The sequence below is a fragment of the Pogona vitticeps genome, chromosome 8, assembly GCF_051106095.1.
Source record: "Pogona vitticeps strain Pit_001003342236 chromosome 8, PviZW2.1, whole genome shotgun sequence".
Lineage (NCBI taxonomy): Eukaryota > Metazoa > Chordata > Lepidosauria > Squamata > Agamidae > Pogona > Pogona vitticeps.
Window position 1 is genome coordinate 16,071,589 of NC_135790.1, and position 18,223 is coordinate 16,089,811.

General features: G+C 40.2%; 1 protein-coding gene across 4 annotated transcripts in view; it reads left to right on the forward strand.

Annotated features, from left to right (window-relative positions):
• ROBO4 (roundabout guidance receptor 4) overlaps positions 1–18,223 on the forward strand; it is a 136,118-nt gene that overhangs the window by 47,163 nt on the left and 70,732 nt on the right. For all 4 annotated transcript variants that reach the window (XM_078379799.1, XM_072978813.2, XM_072978814.2 and 1 more), the window contains exons 3-7: positions 6,536–6,693; positions 10,215–10,335; positions 15,849–15,987; positions 16,699–16,826; positions 18,020–18,150. In XM_078379799.1, the coding sequence (XP_078235925.1) occupies positions 6,536–6,693; positions 10,215–10,335; positions 15,849–15,987; positions 16,699–16,826; positions 18,020–18,150 (677 nt within the window). The remainder of the gene's footprint in view (positions 1–6,535; positions 6,694–10,214; positions 10,336–15,848; positions 15,988–16,698; positions 16,827–18,019; positions 18,151–18,223) is intronic.

The following is an 18,223-nucleotide window of genomic DNA, read 5'->3' on the forward strand; positions in this document are numbered from 1 at the left end:
TGTACCTCTGAGGCTGTACATACTAGAGACTTGATTTTCATAATCAAAGCTTGGAATTGGGGGCAGTTGATGATCCAAAGGAGGCAATTCTAAAATCTTGTGTTTAAAAAAATAAATAAAATGTCCAGGGAGCAAAAGTAAAAGTATAGAATAAGAATGAGAAAGCTGTAGCCATCACAAGTACATCTGTGATAATTCATTTTGTTGCTGTCCTGCATTATAAAGATTTGCCGTTTGCTTCCCTCATAAATAAGCAGGCATTTTATTCCCAGATTAATATGAGAAAACCAAGCAGAATATCGTATATGGTACACCTGGACTGCACCGGCTTCACCGCTGAGGCTATGGTGTCACTTTTATAGGACCATGAAGCACTAATTATTGATGCAATTACACATCCTCTTTAATATGCAGGCCCAGAGACTCTCGAATTAACACTTCATTAATGATTGGGCTGTGTTTGACTCCCTTGGCCCAGCGTGAAGGCTCATGGTGGCGTTTGGCAGCTATAAATATTCATGCCAGCAAAGAACGGTTTGGAAGATGCTTCTGTTCACAACACTAAATTAAGTATGCCCCACGGCTCTGCATTTAAAGTGTGGCTTGCAAATAGAAGCCTCCCCACCCAAGGGAATCAGGCTATGTCGGGAGGCAGGTGATGTCCTGTCATCCTGGTCTCATCTTTGTAGGCGACAAAAATAAAGTCAGCAGGGCAGTCAAGTTGTCTTGGCATTTAGTTTCAGGAGTCAATGAGTCTGGTGGCTGATAGGCCAATAAGGCAGAATGAACTGCTAAAATTCAGGACCACAGCATTTCCAACAGTAGGTCGAGGGTGATTTAGAATCATAGGATAATGGACTCCGAAGGGGCTTGTAAGGCCAACCTCTGGGTCAGTGCAGGAATCCAAATCAAAGCAGATCTGACAGATGGTTGTCCAATGTACTCCCATGTAAAAAAACAACAACAAATGAATAATTTTGGAGAATGTTGGGGCTGGCCAGAGTGCTTCTACTCATACGTGGCTCAGCAATACTACAATAGAGAAGGATCTTGGAATTGTCGTAGATCACAAGCTGAATATGAACCAAGAGCGTGATGTGGCTACAAAAAAGACTAATTCTATTTTAGACTCCAGTAACAGAGGTATAGTTTCCAAATCCTGCGAGGTGCTAGTTCCCCTCTATTCAGCACTGGGAGGCATTCGAGAAAAACTTAGATAATCACCTGACAGATATGCTTTGATTGTATTCCTGCCTTGAGCGGGGGTTGGACTTGATGGTCTTGTAGGCCCCTACCAACCTCACTATTCTATGATTCTCTGATACTTGATTCATCTGATTATCTTGACTAATCTATGCCACAGCTGTTATGCAGGAAGTGTCTGTCTCTACCTCTGATGCCTCCTGTCCAGTCAGAAGCATTGGGTTAGACTATGAGAGAAACAACTTCTGTAGGAACATAAGCTTCCTTATGTGGCAGAAAGTCACCACTAGACCTGTTGAATCAATGGAACTTACAGAGGAGCTGACTCATCAAATCCCCATGAATTCACTGGGTCACACTCCATTTATTTATTTTTTATTTTATTTATTTGATTTGTATCCCGCCTATCTGGACTACCAGACCACTCTAGGCGGCACAACTCCAGTTGTGACTTGCTACTGGATTACAGTTCATTGGTCCATCTAGCCCCAGTATTGTCAAATTTACTATAGACAGTGGCTTCTGGGCTTCGAGTTAGGAATACATCCTAACTGGAGTTCTCTTATATGCCCTGATTTCTCATCCACTGCTAGCTAGCCTTTCTCCTGCTTCGATTTTGGAGAACAGCTGTAGTATGATGGTTTTCTGAGAGCTGTTCCTAGGAAGAGGAGATAATAGTGCGCTACATAGATAGATCGCCTGATTTTTGCAGGTGAAATTGCCAAAAATTGTTGGCGATGCAAATGCACTGCATGCAAAAAAAAAACCCTCCACTTTAGTTGTGGAGATAGCAGAACTGAGAATAGTAGATAGCAGAACTGAGAATACACAGTACTGAATAATGTGCATTTGCAAACCCAGTTTTAATTTTTTGATTGCCTATGATCTTATCTTAAGGAAACTGGACCAGTCTGCTCTTTTCTTGCAAAGCACAATCCCACTGTTCATTCAACCAAATTCCAAGAATTTTTTGGCCAACATAATCCACATCCAATTTTGGATAATTAGCAGCATTTATTGGGCTGCCTGCTTTTTTATGATTGCCATGAACTTGGTTTTTTTGTTACAGTCATTTTTAGTTTGTATTTATTATGTACTGTAGTCCATTTTACTTTATTGAGTAAACTTTGCTGGCTATCTGAATTGTCTGCAGGTAAAATTGCAGTGTTTCTGTATCAAATGTTATCATGCTTTCCGTTCCCTTTGGTCTGTTATCTTAAAACAGCTCTTTGATATTCTTGTTCCCCATCATAATTTTACGCTTGACAAGTATTAGAGAATTATTACTATCCAAGATGGCATGGCATTGTCATTTTTTGAACATGGCTGGACCTTTTTGTTCTTTTTATACACAATGTAGTTGTGTATCTTCTCAATGTTTTCTGTTTCTGTATCTTTGCACCATCATTTTGCCTTAGTTTTGTTAAGCTTTTAAAAAAATGTTCTTATATTTAATTACTTGTCTTCTTAATTTTCATCTGTCTTCCACTGGCTGTATTTCTTATTAGGTTGTCCACTCATTTTCCCCCTTTAAATTTCTGCTTTTGAGATTGTTGATCACATTGATTAATAGCACTGTCAGTTTAGAGCAAGTAGAATTTAGGTATGATGTTTCTGAGCATGTCTAAACTGGATTGCTAGTATTTTCTTTAATTTGAGGTGAACTACGGCAATGACACCCTGGTCCATGGGGTCACGAAGGCTCGGACACGACTTAACGACTAAACAACAACAGCAATGATGGGATTATTTTCTGAAGTTACATTAGCTCTGGGATAAATTTGAGTTCCAAATAAGTGTTAAGTCATTGAAAATTTATATATATAATTTCTTTACACAAAAGAAAGTCATTTTCATTAGAAAGTCATGTTTGTATGACTACATTCTACACATCTGTTCTGAGGCAATTAAACAGAATATTATCCTTCCAGATGTTGAAATCACATTGTCATATGGTGAAGATAATTGCTGTAGCAAAAAAAATAATAATATATCTCCACTTCATTTGAATGCCAGATTTCTTTCTTGAATGCAAAAATATATTGTCTTTTTTTTGTTCAACTGCAATCAATGCAAAGCAGTTAAATTATTTCTCTTGGGCTGTGATGGAGTGCATGTAGGGTGGAGTGGCTTTTAGAAACAATCAGGATGGGGGACAAAAGGCTAAAAATACCTAGCAATAACATCCTAATGTATGGTCTCTGCAGCCTTGCTTCTTGTAAGCACTTAACTCATCCCCTGGAATTTTGATTATATCACAAATAGATTCACATCCTCTTGGAGGGATGGAATCAGGAAACAGGCTGAAAACTAAATGAACGGGGAAAGGCTGCTCTCTATGGGGTTTCCTTTCTGATTGTGTGCCCTTGTTGAGGTTGTTGAGACAATGATATTTGAAGGAGATGCAGCAACTGAGGAAGATTCCCATAAATAGCTACGCTTGTTCTTATTTCCTTGCCACAGGTTGTGTTGATGGCCTTTGATTTAGATTAGAATAGTGGTGTTGAACTGTGGCCCTCCAGATGGTCTTGGACTTCAACTCCCAGAAGCCTTCACCACCACCTCTGCTGGCCAGGATTTCTGGGAGTTGAAGGCCAAGAACATCTGGAGGGCCACAGTTCGACACCACCGGATTAGAAGGTTTTAGAGGAGGGATGGAGGGCAGGTGGCCCAACTCCCATAATTTCTCATCATTACCTATGTTGGCAAGGGCCGGTGGGACATGCCTTGACAACCGACGAGTTATCTGTTCTGAACGCCTCTTTTAGATATGTTTTTCCCACATTTTAGATACGTTATTATGTTTTATTATATTATTTAGTACAGTATTTGTTTTTTATATTAATGCTGATGCTTTGGTTTATTGTGTAGGCTTGACGTTTTGCTTATTGTTTACTTTCTTATGTTGTAAACTGTCCAGAGTGGCCTTTGATTAGATGGGAGATGATAGATAGATAGATAGATAGATAGATAGATAGATAGATAGATAGACAGACAGACAGACAGACAGACAGACAGACAGACAGACAGACAGACAGACAGACAGATAGATAGATAGATAGATAGATAGATAGATAGATAGATAGATAGATAGATAGATAGATAGATAGATAGATAGATAGATAGATAGATAGAGTGGGATTTCTGCTACAGCTAACCCACCTGTAATTAGGATTAGGTGGTTACCTCAGGTGGAAGATTAAGGATGTAAAGTCAAGAGGAGTCAACTGGAACATTTCAAATGCAAATTATGTAAAATTGCAAAAATCATGCAAATCATGTGAAAGCAACTTGTGGCATTATTGTTATGAGGACAGTGCATTCCAGACAAAGGCTGATTTCAGGTCAGGGGCTATTTGTTTCAATTTTGTGCTCCTCTTAAAGTGCACCCCAGCCTCTTTCCAGAATGGATTGAGCCCCTTGCCCCACACCCCATTTCCCCCAGAAAATTTGACATTTGTAGGATAGTTTGCTTTTTTAAAGTGTTATTTTTAAAAAAGTGGGCAGGGCAGGAAGAAAAGGGGGAGCAGAAAGTAACAACACTGTGTAAAGCACTTGCTGAGTGGTTGACAAATGACGACACCAGAGAAACAGATTGACTGCTACTGTCCCAATGAAGAGAGAGAGTGAGTGGGAAAGGTCCCTTAGTGAGATGACATGGAGTCTACATTCTTTTGGGTGTAGCCTGTCCTTCCAACATTCCACTCAGTACAAAACTGAGCTTAGAACTGCTTGCCTATATTTATGTAACACAGGCTGTGTGTTTGTGCATATGTGTTCTGTTCTTCTTTTAAGCTAAAAATAAGAGTCCTGGATCACTCAGAGGAGGCTGAGACTGAACAGCTGCCTACTCGAGGAAGTATGGGAGCTGATCAACCTCAGATTACCTAAAGCAACATGTTAACAGAGGAAAGGGATGCTCCGGCCACTCCCAGGAGTTGTAGGTGTCTGACTGCCTCACTTTCTCAACGGTGTAGTTGCTGGAGACACAATAGTCAGGGCCCTATTCTGGTCTTAAGTGGTGCAGGGCCCTTTGAGTTAAAACAGAAACCACACATATCCATATTCTTCCTGCCTTAAATAATTACAGGAAAATGACAGTGAGGCTGGCTGTATCACTCAGCGAGTGGCTGCAGAGTTTGAGGTTAGAAGTTCAGTTCCCCACTGTTCATCGCAGAAGAGCCAGCCTGTGGGGTCACAGGCGAGCTGCACAGTCTCAGGACAACACCCCCCCCCAGAAGGAGAGGATAGTAAACCACTTCTGAGTACTGTACTCTCTTTCTAGAAAACCATAAAAAAGGTCACCAAATGTCAGAACTGACTTGACGGCACACAAATATTATTATTATTATTATTATTATTATTATTATTATTATTATTATTATTATTATTATTATTATTATTATTATTATTATTATTATTATTATTATTATTAAATTACAGTTATAATGCCACGAGTGTGACAATAAATATGGCACAGAATCCTTATATGATTAAAGTTTAGCAATTGTGATAATACAATGATAAAAAGGTAAAGGTGACAATTTTGACTTGACAATTTTGTCCAGTCGTGTCCGACTCTAGGGGGTGGTGCTCATCTCCGTTTCCAACCCATAGAGCTAGCGTTTGTCCGCAGACAATCCTCTGTGGTCACATGGCTAGTGTGACTAGGCATGGAATGCCATTTACCTTCCCACCGAGATGGTACCTATTTATCTACTCGCATTTACATGCTTTCGAACCGCTAGGTTGGCGAGAGCTGGGACAAGCGACGGGAGCTCACTCCGTCGCGTGGATTCGATCTTACGAATGCAGGTCTTCTGACCTTATTGCTCTAAAACGTTAACCATTCGGTAGGTTTTTCCATTACTGTTAAACATTCCATTACTGTCGTTGCCCTTCAGTATTCATAAGAGGAAAAGTAAGGAGTAATGAGAGCAAATTTTTTGTTTGTGCGTTGCTTCCAACCTGTGCCTTGGAAAAACAGGTCAGTCATAGGAACTTGCCTGTATCACACATCAGACCAATGGGTTGGCTAGCTCAGTCATACCAACTTTGACCTTGTTGACATATTTTCAGGCAACAGCCTTCTCCAACATGCCTGGGTGACAGCATGGGCTGGACCTGTGACCTTCTGTTTATAAAGCATGTCCTGTACTGCTGTGCTGTGGCCTCTATCCATCAATCTCTAACTATCAGAATATATAGACTCACTTCTGACATTGATAGATAACAACACTGAGAAACAATTCAGAAAACATTTGAATTTCCCAGGGTAGTTTGCTGCTGACCTTTTATCAGCTGGAAGAATTTCATTTGTGTTTCTTTGCAGCTCTTCAAGAAGAATTTCGTCTTCATCCGAGTGACTTGGTGGTGACAACTGGAGAACGGTTATTGTTAGAATGCATGCCCCCTAGAGGACATCCTGAACCTACTATTTCATGGAAGAAAAATGGGGTGCTTATAAATGAGGAAAGTGGTCGTTATGAGGTAATGGTGAATAACAATGAAAAAAAATCTAGCAATTATACTGGGTGGGAACCTGTGTTCCATATGGGGCTAAAATATCTGTAGACATACAGATTTCTGCACTATGTTTTATTCCCTATCCTGATTACAGAAGGCTTTATCCAATATGTTCAATGCCCTTTCCCCACTTTACATGAAGGCTGGTAAGTCCTATTCCCATTTGGACTGGGACCAGCTGGGGTAGAACTTTAGTCCCATCTAAAAAAGCTGTGAGACATTCTTAGAATAAACTCATTGAAATCAGTGGGGTGATTTAAGCAGGTCTGACTTTGCTCTCATTGATTTCAGTGGGTCTGCTCTGAGTGCGACTAAACCCGGATCAAACTCATTCCTTTTTTCTTTACGCCAAATGAAGGGAATTTCTGTGTTTTTCGAGAGAGAGAGATCTCAGGACTAGTGGCACTAGAGCTTGTAAGGTAGTTTAAAACAGTGGTTCTTAACCTTTTTGAAAGAAACGCCCCCTTGAGCCATTGAGGAAGTTATCATCGCCCCCCTCCCCGCAGTGATGATATCTTTCTTTCTTTCTTTCTTTCTTTCTTTCTTTCTTTCTTTCTTTCTTTCTTTCTTTCTTTCTTTCTTTCTTTCTTTCTTATTTATTTATTTATTTATTTATTTATTTATTTATTTATTTATTTATTTATTTATTTATTTATTTATTTATTTATTTATTTATTTATTTATGACACTTAAATCCAATGACCCCTGAAAACAAAATTCAATTGCAAGAAAATGAAATGCCCCCAAAAAGTAACATTTTATGATTTAGTTGCAAGTGGATTTTAAGACGCAAAAAGAAATATAAAAAGGGCATGAAACAAGCCGCAATGCAGGAACTAAAAATTTCAAGACGAAAACTCTGAAACTAAATTAAGATTGGAGGAAAATATATATTCATGCACACTGTAAAAAGGCTGCAGCCATCTTAACAGGTTTGGCCTGCTCCAGTGCCCCCCTACCGCCGCCCTTCTGCTCCAGCGCCCCCACGCCGCCCCTTTTCATTCTACTGCCCCCCTGAAAAATGAAATCGCCCCCTGGGGGGCATTATCGCCCACGTTAAGAACCACTGTTTTAAACCAGTGGTTCTTAACGTGGGCGATAATGCCCCCCAGGGGGCGATTTCATTTTTCAGGGGGGCAATAGAACGAAAAGGGGCGGTGTGGGGGCGCTGGAGCAGAAGGGGGGCGGTAGGGGGGCGCTGGAGCAAGCCAAACCTGTGAAGATGGCTGCAGCCTTTTTACAGTGTGCATGAATATATATTTTCCTCCAATTTTAATTTAGTTTCAGACTTTTTGTCTTGAAATTTTTCCCTGCATTTGTTTTTATTCCCTTTTTATATTTCTTTTTGTGTCTTAAAATTCACTTGCAACTAAATCATTAAATGTTACTTTTTGGGGGGCATTTCATTTTCTTGGAATTTAATTTTGTTTTCAGGGGTCATTGGATTTAAGTGTCTTAAATAAACAAACAAACACACAAACAAATAAATAAGATATCATCACCGCAGGGAGGGGGGCGATGATAACTTCCTCAATGGCTCAAGGGGGCGTTTCTTTCAAAAAGGTTAAGAACCACTGGTTTAAAAGCCTGGTTACCGATCTCCCCACATTACCAGCTAGTGATGGCGCACACAGGCTTAGCATAAGGGTGTTGGTGTTTTGAACCTGAATAATGTTGGCAGCTCTGAAAAATAAGAGAAGCCTAAACATGACAAAAGAAAATAAAAAAAACCAGGAACAAGAGGAGGAACTGGGGGGAAAGCCAATGGTCTAGGGCAGTGGTTCTTAACGTGGGCGATAATGCCCCCCAGGGGGCGATTTCATTTTTCAGGGGGGCAATAGAACGAAAAGGGGCGGTGTGGGGGCGCTGGAGCAGAAGGGGGGCGGTAGGGCGGCGCTGGAGCAAGCCAGATCTGTGAAGATGGCTGCAGCCTTTTTACAGTGTGCATGAATATATATTTTCCTCCACTCTTAATTTAGTTTCAGAGTTTTCGTCTTGAAATTTTTAGTTCCTGCATTGCGGTTTGTTTTTATGCCCTTTTTATATTTCTTTTTGCATCTTAAAATTCGCTTGCAACTAAATCATTAAATGTTCCTTTTTGGGGGCATTTCATTTTCTTGGAATTGAATTTTGTTTTCAGAGATCATTGGATTTAATTGTCTTAAATAAATAAATAAATAAATAAATAAATAAATAAATAAATAAATAAATAAATAAATAAATAAATAAATAAATAAATAAATAAATAAATAAATAAATAAATAAGATATCATCACGGCAGGGAGGGGGGGGCGATGATAACTTCCTCAATGGCTCAAGGGGGCGTTTCTTTCAAAAAGGTTAAGAACCACTGGTCTAGCGCATCTGAGCCCACTGGAATGATGCAGGGGATGAAGAACTAGCATTGTAACTCATGAGTATTCTTTTTGTTCAAGTATTGATAGGAGCAGGACAGGGCCTAAGATGAGCTCCCTGTTGGGGCTGTCACAGAGCCTTCCAGGTATTCCAGGGCTAGCATGAAGGCTTCAAAAACTTCTTGTGCATGTGATAAGTGCTGTAAGTAGGGCTATGAAGGATATAAGTTCTAGCAGGAATGGTGGCCACCACTGCAGCTACTGGGTGTATATTGCTGCCTGCCTAACCAATGAAAATACCTCCCTGGGATACTTTATTACCTGATTAGCTGATTCTGGGATCATTTCATAAAAGCCTGCTCTCTTGGCATCAGTCTCAGCCTTGAATATCAGGAATGGGATGCTGTTAACCAGGCAGCCCTAGAGATAGGCATTATCTCAGTAAGGCTAGCCAGGGTACCTGTAATGAAGTATGAAAGGTGGAGAGAGATTAATAACAAGCAGTAACAAAATGGTGCAGATAAAAGGCTAAGACCCACAGTTATTCTATTTATTTTTCATAGTCTACATTTACTGCAAATAGTTTAAAGAGGAGTACATTAGGCTCCTGTCAAGCCCTATTTTTATCATCATAACAGTCCCGCAAGGCAGCTTAGGGTGAGAAATAATGACTGAACCATGGTCTCCCTCATCCTGTTTCCAGATGAACACAATTCCTTTGTTGCTGCCTACAGGTTGTTGTTGTTCTGTTTTTACAAGCTGCATTGGCTGCTGGAAGAGGGAGTTGTAGAGCCATCAGGCTGGCTAAGTAGACTGTCAGTCTCAAATCAAGTAAACCCACAGAAATCCATGGAATTTACATGACCAAGTCTCATTCATTTCATTGGGTCTGCTTGAAATGTAGTACTTGTTGGGATTAACCCACTATTTTCTTATCTATCATAATACCTCTGGTTTGGAAAAGATCGAGAGATGAGACTAAGACGCCTTCCAGGAATAAGCTTTCCTGAAAATGTCCAGAGACACCGAGAGGTGGAGGTGATTCTCAGATTCCCTGACAAAGTGGTATCCCCAGAAATACAGAAAATATGTCTTGCGTTCCAATGGCTTCTTTCTTCTCTCCTTTTTCAGATTGTCCCTGGAAAGCTTCTGGTACCTTCTGTCTTGAAGAGTGACTCAGGAGCCTATGTTTGTGTGGCCACCAATCAAGTAGGAGAGAGAGCCAGCCGAGCAGCCCTGGTCACTGTCTTGGGTGAGAAGATCAGTAGCGAATGTACCTCACATCTTTTCTCCATGTGTTTTGTGACCGGTTGGCCTCCCGTAGCCATCGGGAGAGATTGTTCTTGCTGTTCTGGTGTACAGCTACCAGAATTCCTCAGCCAGCATGGCGTGCTGGAAATTGGAGCTAAGATGAGAAAAGCCAATTCACTTCAAAATATAACTAATCAGCAAAGTCTGCACCCATGAGCTTTACCTCATTATATAAAGGCTTGAAGTCCTTGTTGAGGGAATTTGTTACTTTTATAGCCCTTATGTTCACTGGTGAGTTCCCAGTGTTGTATATGACCTGCATATATTTTATCCTAAGAATGATTCTGGGCTCAATCACACGTGCCAAAAGAACCCTAGTTATACCGATTCTTTTCATCCTTTTCTGGAATCGATACATTTTACATGCGGTCAAGTGGTATATATATTAGTGGGTGTATTCACATGGTTTTGAATCGAATAGTTTAATTTCCAGGTGTTTGAACTGCTTTAGTAGACTACATTGCTTATATATTTTAAATCAATTCAGTTTTTGTGCTCTTCCTACGTTAAGACTGCCCCTAGCCCTCCCCACCTTTTAAAAATTTGCAAGTGATATATCGATAAAGCAGAATGAGCATTGTAACTTATTCTGCTTTCACCGTTTTTGTGACTTCTGGAAAATAAATATATTGTTCCCCATGGTCACTGCTCCAGATCCATCGCTGTGCAGTCATCTGGACAGTAGGTGGAGTGCTGTTCTACCCAAGAAGTTGCCGTAGAAAGACGTGGGGCTCGCATGTGAATACAGTTAAATATAGAGAAGAATGAAACAATACAGCTGTATTATTCTTGTCTGTTCTTCATGCACACCATTGTTGCTGTGTTCAATGTACCTGGATATTTGTAGCGCAAATACAATGAAAGCCTTGTTGTGTCTCCCTAGAGGGAGGTTCGATCTATCAAGATGGCCCTTTCTTTGGTCTGTGTTAGCCTACTGTGCATGGAGAGCACTGCTGGTGAAACCTGCAGACAGTTACGTTTGTCGTTAATTTAAACCATTCTTTGGTGGTTAGCCCAGGGCCAGCATAGCAACTAATGAAGTGCGACTGCTAGAGCTGTAGTGCTAATAAAAAAAATCTATTTAAAAATAATAATCCAGATCTATATATTGCCATGCATTGAATGCACAACCCCAATTTCAGATGGAAGTGGCATCTTTAAACTGTTATTTCATATATATATATATATATATATATATATATATATATATATATATATATATATATATATATATATATATATATATATATATATATATATGACCATGGAAGTGACCAACTGAAACATATGATGGCCTCTACCCTGTGCAAAATGTTGGATAGCCTATGCCAAAATTGCACGGCAGCAGACCATATCTGCGTATGAGTGTGCCGCAATCCAGATACTGTCAAAATTCAAAGATAACCCCCCCCCCCATTTTTTAAAGACCTCCAAGGAATGTGGGTGGATGCTGGCAGGCCCCTCCAGAGTAATTGTTCCCAATGGGTAAGTCACAATGAACCTTTTCAAACATTTGACTTGCTGTCATATAGAACTTCTTTTCTTTTCTCCAAAGCAAAACTGAGGTCTCCTTTATGGCCGTAGAACAGCGGTTCTTAACCTTTTCTTTACCATGGACCCCCTTTAAATATCTTCTGTTGCTGCAGACTACCAAGACTTAGGTAAAGGTAAAGGTTCCCCTTGACCTTTAGTCCAGTCGTGTCCGACTCATCCCCGTTTCCAAGCTGTAGAGCCAGCGTTTGTCCGTAGACCCATGGTCATGTGGACAGCGCAATTAGACACGGAACGCTGTTACCTTCCCAGCGTGGTGGTACCTATTTATCTACTCGCATTTACTAGAAACCGGGCTTTCTCGGCGGTGGCTCCTCGTCTCTGGAATAACCTACCTCCGGAGATTCGCGCTGCACCCTCGCTGGGTACTTTTAAGAACCAACTAAAAACATGGATGTATAGGCAGGCCTTCCCTTCCAGTTAATTCCTGTCCTCTTTCCTTTTTCCCCTCTTTATTTGATTTATTTTTATTTTTCCCATCTTACAGAATCATTTAATTAATTAATTGTTATAGGTTTTTTTTAGAACTTGTTATCCTTATGTTGTAAGCCGCCTAGAGTGGTCGAAATGACTAGATAGGCGGGGTATAAATACAATAAATAAATAAATAAATAAATAAATAAATAAATAAATAAATAAATAAATAAATAAATAAATACATGCTTTCAAACTGCTAGGTTGGCAGGCACCAAGACTTAACTCAAGATTTAAAACCCTAAAGATCAAATATTTCTTTAAAGTTTCTCATGAAGGGTCTTCAGATTTGGAGAGAAGGGTGAAATAAGTTATTCTGTTAATGCTCACATTCCTATTTTAATATTTTTATCGACATGATTCCATACAAATGTAAAACAGCAGCAGTAGCAGCAACAACAACAATCTTTAATTCTTGCTGGAGAACCTGAAATTACAAGCACATAAAATCATTAATATGACACATCTATACAAAACTTCAAATGAAACGGAAGCTAGAAAACGACATGAATATGATTTGCACAAAGTTGTACTGTACCTCATTGAACAGAAGTTGGGTGGGGAAAAAGGAACAAATTCTATTCATATAATTATAATTAATTATAATTTGCAAGCCTTGTTATATCAGACTTAATAGCTGAAACTTGTATTCGGAGTTCTGGCTCTACAATTTTTAGATGGTTCCTGAACTTATTTTTAAGATATACGAGAGCAGAGACTGATTTTTCGCACAAGTATGTATGTTGTTACAAAAGGCATCAATACTTTCATAGCCCTCTTTGACAGTTCTGGAAAATCTGCTTGTAGGTGAGCTCAGAAATTTGGAAGGGACTGTTTCTTGAACTACAGTTTCAGAGCCCCATCCATGGGTATTTCTATGAGCTTGTCTTCCTCTGCTGCTGTGAGCCCCTCTAGTTCACACACATTAACTGAAAAGGGATCTCTAATCCAGTTTTTGCTTGCATCCAGAACAGAAAAATATTCACGGAAACCATGCTGCAAATCTTCCAAATGTCATGCAATAAGTGATGTGTCTTCCTCAGACAACTCTTTGTTGGTGGAACGAAGAATATTTGTGAGGTCTGGAAATGTCTCATAGTTTCAGCTCGATAGGCAATGATGCCACAATTCCAAATTTTTGATAATTGCTTCAATCTTCTCTTCAACTTGAATAACTGTAAAGTTTTCTCCTGGATGATTTAAGTTGAACATATTTAAATGAGTAAAGATTACCTGACAGATATGCTAATTTGGCTAACCAGGAAAAACCTGTCCAATAATCCCTGAAGTGAAATTGCTTCTCCAAGAGGAATCATCTTATCTCATCTCTCAATTCCCCAAAACAAGATGAAACTTTACCTTGTGATAGCCAATGAACTTCACTGTGTAGCAAAAGTTGGTGGTGTTCACTGTCCATATCTTTGCAAAGCTGTTCAAAAGTTTTGAATTCAGTGATTTGCTTTTTATAAAATTGAGAATTTTGACTGATTCATTTAAGGTCTGCTTTAGTTTTTCTGGTATCTTCTTAGCAACTAGAGTTTCCCTTTGTATGCATCAATGGTACCAAGTCGGCGGTGGTATGATTTCCTTAATCCGTGCTACAAGTAAGGTCCACCGAATGTGAAATTGCAAGATCAAGTAGGATGACACAGAGCTATGCCCCACCTGGCGGGAATAAACACTCTGTAGATGCCAACCAAAACACAAAAAGATTGCTTTATAATGATTATTTGCCTTTCCTTTCATGGAAATCAATGTAGAAGATATTATTAGCTAGAAATCAAAATAGTGATGAACCTTCAAAAATGAACAACAAGACAGGAGATAAGCAATTTATCAATACAGCTGTAGTGATTTTTTTAAAAGGCAAGGTGAAAAGGCCACGTACAGTGGCCACCATGACCAATAGACTGACAGCAGAGTGGAATAAAGAAATCGATAGTAAAGTTCACCCACACTGAAACAGTAAGGATTGAAGTGATACATGATTAGTACATTTTAAAACAGTCATGCTGGTAAGATGGAAAATGCTGTATTTTTCTGTGTATAAGATGCCCCCATGTATAAAATGCCCCCCCCATTTTTCTAACCCCAAAGTAAGACATCTAAGTGGGACATAGCAAGTGTAGGGAGAAAGGGATGAAAGCCCTGCAGGATCACTTTGATCCCTGCTTTCCCTTCCACTTGTTTTTCTTCTTTCCTCAGCTTACTTCCATGTATAAGACGACCCTCAATTTTTATTCTAAAGATTTTATACAAAAGTATACTCTAGCTAATAATATCTTCTACATTGATACGGGACGTGGTGGCGCTGTGGGCTAAACCGCAGAAGCCTTTGTGTGCTGCAGGGTCAGAAGACCAAGCAGTCGTAAGATCGAATCCACGCGACGGAGTGAGTGCCCGTCGCTTGTCCCAGCCAACCTAGCGGTTTGAAAGCATGCAAATGCGAGTAGATAAATAGGGACCACCTCGGTGGGAAGGTAACAGCATTCTGTGTCTAAGTCACACTGGCCATGTGACCACGGAAGATTGTCTTCGGACAAACGCTGGCTCTATGGCTTGAAGAGTGGGATGAGCGCCGCCCCCTAGAGTCGGACACGACTGGACAAAAATTCTCAAGGGGAACCTTTACCTTTACCTATAGTCTTATACAGGGAAAAATACAGTAACTGATTGGTGGGCAAAATGAATCAAAGTTAGCAGTTTGCCATGTGAATGGAATTTTTTTAAAATGGTTTAAAAATAGGAGAATTGGTATAACTTAGGGTTCTTTTGCATGTGTGATCAAGCCCTCTGTAAGCTGGGGTGGGGGGGCTGAGAATGAGAATGACTTGGCCAACATCATCCAGTGGCCACATGGGGGACGAAAACCTAGACCTCAGTCTGGTACTCTATTCACTACATTACACAGGCTCGTCAAAAACAAACCTTTCAGTCATATCCGTTTAATAGTAGCTGTATCTCTTCTTCATCACATGTATCTGTTTCACCTGGATCTTGAATTTGTGCTTTATAGTGAGGCTGGCATGCTCACGTAGCCAGTAGAACTTTACTAAAATGCTGAATTTCTGAAATAACAGTATTTCAAGCTTGAAATGCTGTGCAACAATTCCAAATGTTCCTTAGTGTCGTGGTGGCACATTACTGATCTTTAGTAACAGTTACTGGATTGCATAAATGACTCAGTTCCATAATACGATGAATAGCTTGGTTTAAATGGAATTGGTATGTAGCTTTTTTACTGGATACATCATCATAAAGTATAAGAAAGAAGCTCGTGGCTAGTGGTGAGTCATCTTGCAGAAAAACTATTTTTTCCTTTTTGATGGCTAGTCTCCATAATATTATCTACTCACTATGAGAACTCCTCTTATTTTGCGAAACTGGTGCTGTCGAGTCGAATTACATTATCTGCTTCTCTCATCTTAGAAAAGCCAATATTCAGTCGGCGACCTAATGATGTTTCTGCCATACTTGGCAGTGCTGTTCAGTTCATGTGTGGAGTCCATGGAGATCCAACACCTGTTGTCCAGTGGCACAAGGAAAACGGAGAGCTGCCTAAGGGCAGGTGAGCATAATTGGTTATATTTGAAGAATCGTTCCCAGTTTCTTCCTCCTATTCAGACTCTGCAAGCTTCACAGTTTCCAAAGGCAGAATCAATATATTGATATTTCCCCATATTTTTTTAGCGTACGTAACCATTTTCCCAAATCAGAAAGCTGCACTGATTTCTTTCTTCAGTAGAGCTTGGAGAAAAAATTTCATATTGATCTACCGGGTTCTAAGCTAATACATGGACAGGAGCACAGTACCTTTTTAGTTGTTTTGTTTTCCTGAATTTTGTGACGTCTTTCTTCAATTGTGTGGATTAGAGATGGCAGTATATATAAAAGACTTTAAAACATCCACAGACAAATGGGCCAGGGAGAATTTGTGCTTGAAAGAAAAAGTGGCTGTGGAATGCAAAACATAGAAATTCATCATCTGTTGTCCTCAGGTCATGCAACTATTGCCAGTTATACTGAGCAGCCCCAGCCAGCATGGTCAATATCTATGGATTATGGGAACTGCAGTCCAAACCATTTGGAGGGCTCTAGAAAGTATTGTATTACAGGAAAGTGACATAGATTCTGTACTCCAGTAGTAACTCTTTAACAAAGACAAGCTCATCCTGATGCATGATCATTGCTTGATAACTTCAATGCTGATTGATGAATGGTTATGCATTTATCAATAAGGCATTAACTTTGTTCTGGATTTTGCACCCTTTTTTTACAGGTTTGAAGTAAACCAAGAAAACGTCCTTCAGATTAATGATCTGACAATGTCCGATGCAGGCAAATATGTCTGTACTGCTTGCAACAAGGTGGGGACGATCTCAGCCACGGCAACCTTAACGGTGCAGGGTAAGAAGGATCAGCAAATGAGAGTGGGCTCCTTTCTTCAAGCATCACTTCACAGAGGCAGTGCCAGCGACGGATGTCGTTGGCCATTTATGGCAGTCCAATCCAAATCTCTGGAGCCCCTGGGTCTTCCTAGTTTTGCTGGCTGGCCGCCTGCCCTCCTTGAATGAGCAAAGAAGGAGAGAACAAAGAGAATGAACAGGAAGTTTCTCCACACCTGTTAGCTTCTTTTTGGGGGAGAGGATCTCAAATTGGTTCAAAGAGAAAAGCAAGCAGAGGGATAATGGCTATCACGGGGTGGGGGTGGTTGGTGCATTCAGTGAGGGAGATCCATTAAAAGTATGTTTCCCAAGATCCCCCCACCCTCAAGCCTAGAAATCTACTAATTTGTTAATTGCTATTCATATGAATCAATGCCCCTGACGAATACAAGTCAATGAATTTTTAGTGATTTTTGGTTTGTTAATTTGTTGGGCTATAAAATGCCCCCCCCCCCCCCAACTAGAGACACTAGAATTGCCAGGATGCTTCCTCTGACTCTCCTCTACAATCTTTCCAAGTTTGGTCATGATTGGGTTTTGAATGTCCAAGTTATACACCCACAAAGAGCCCCCCCCAGGAAAGTTCCCCTCAGGTACCTAGAGACATAAAATCACATAAATACTTCCCTGACTCTCCTCTACAATCCCTCCAAGTTTGGTGAATATTGCGTTTCCCCAACCAGCTGCTAAAGGGCACTTTCCTGCGTGTGTGTGACCCACTTTGTGGGTGTATAACTCGGATGTCCAAAACCCAAACATCACCAAACTTGCAGGGCTTGTAGAGAAGCATTATAGTGATCTTCTCTGAAATTGGTGCATCTTATCAGATTTAAAAGGCAAAAATGAATCAACAAATTGATTCATCGACTTGTCACAAAAAACCCTGTAAATTCATTATTCATGATTTGTCAACCTTGATGAATCATGAATCAAAACAAATCACCATTTTTCTGATTTGTGCCCATCCCTAATGGTGACTGTCCTTCTCTCTAGATTGCTTTAGAGGAAAGACAAGAAAACTCACCATCCATGGGTGGCTGATGGACTGAACAGGAGGGGACTCACAAGCTGCTCATGTCATTCTCCTTTGGTTAGATGAGATTAGTTGAGGTTCACCAAAGATACGCACTAGGTTTCCTTTTTTTTGGCCTTTAGATCCATTAGACACTGGACAGAAGGAATGGGACAAGCCAGAAGATATTTTGAAAGAGCTAATGGATGTCAGGATTTACCTGCTAAATGTCACTGCTGCCCCTTCTGCTCCAGCAGCCCAGCTGCACTGGAAGGTAAGTCAGAAATAATAAGAACTATGGGTTGGATTGGGGTGGAGGAGAGAGCCTGTAATTGAACAAAGCTGTG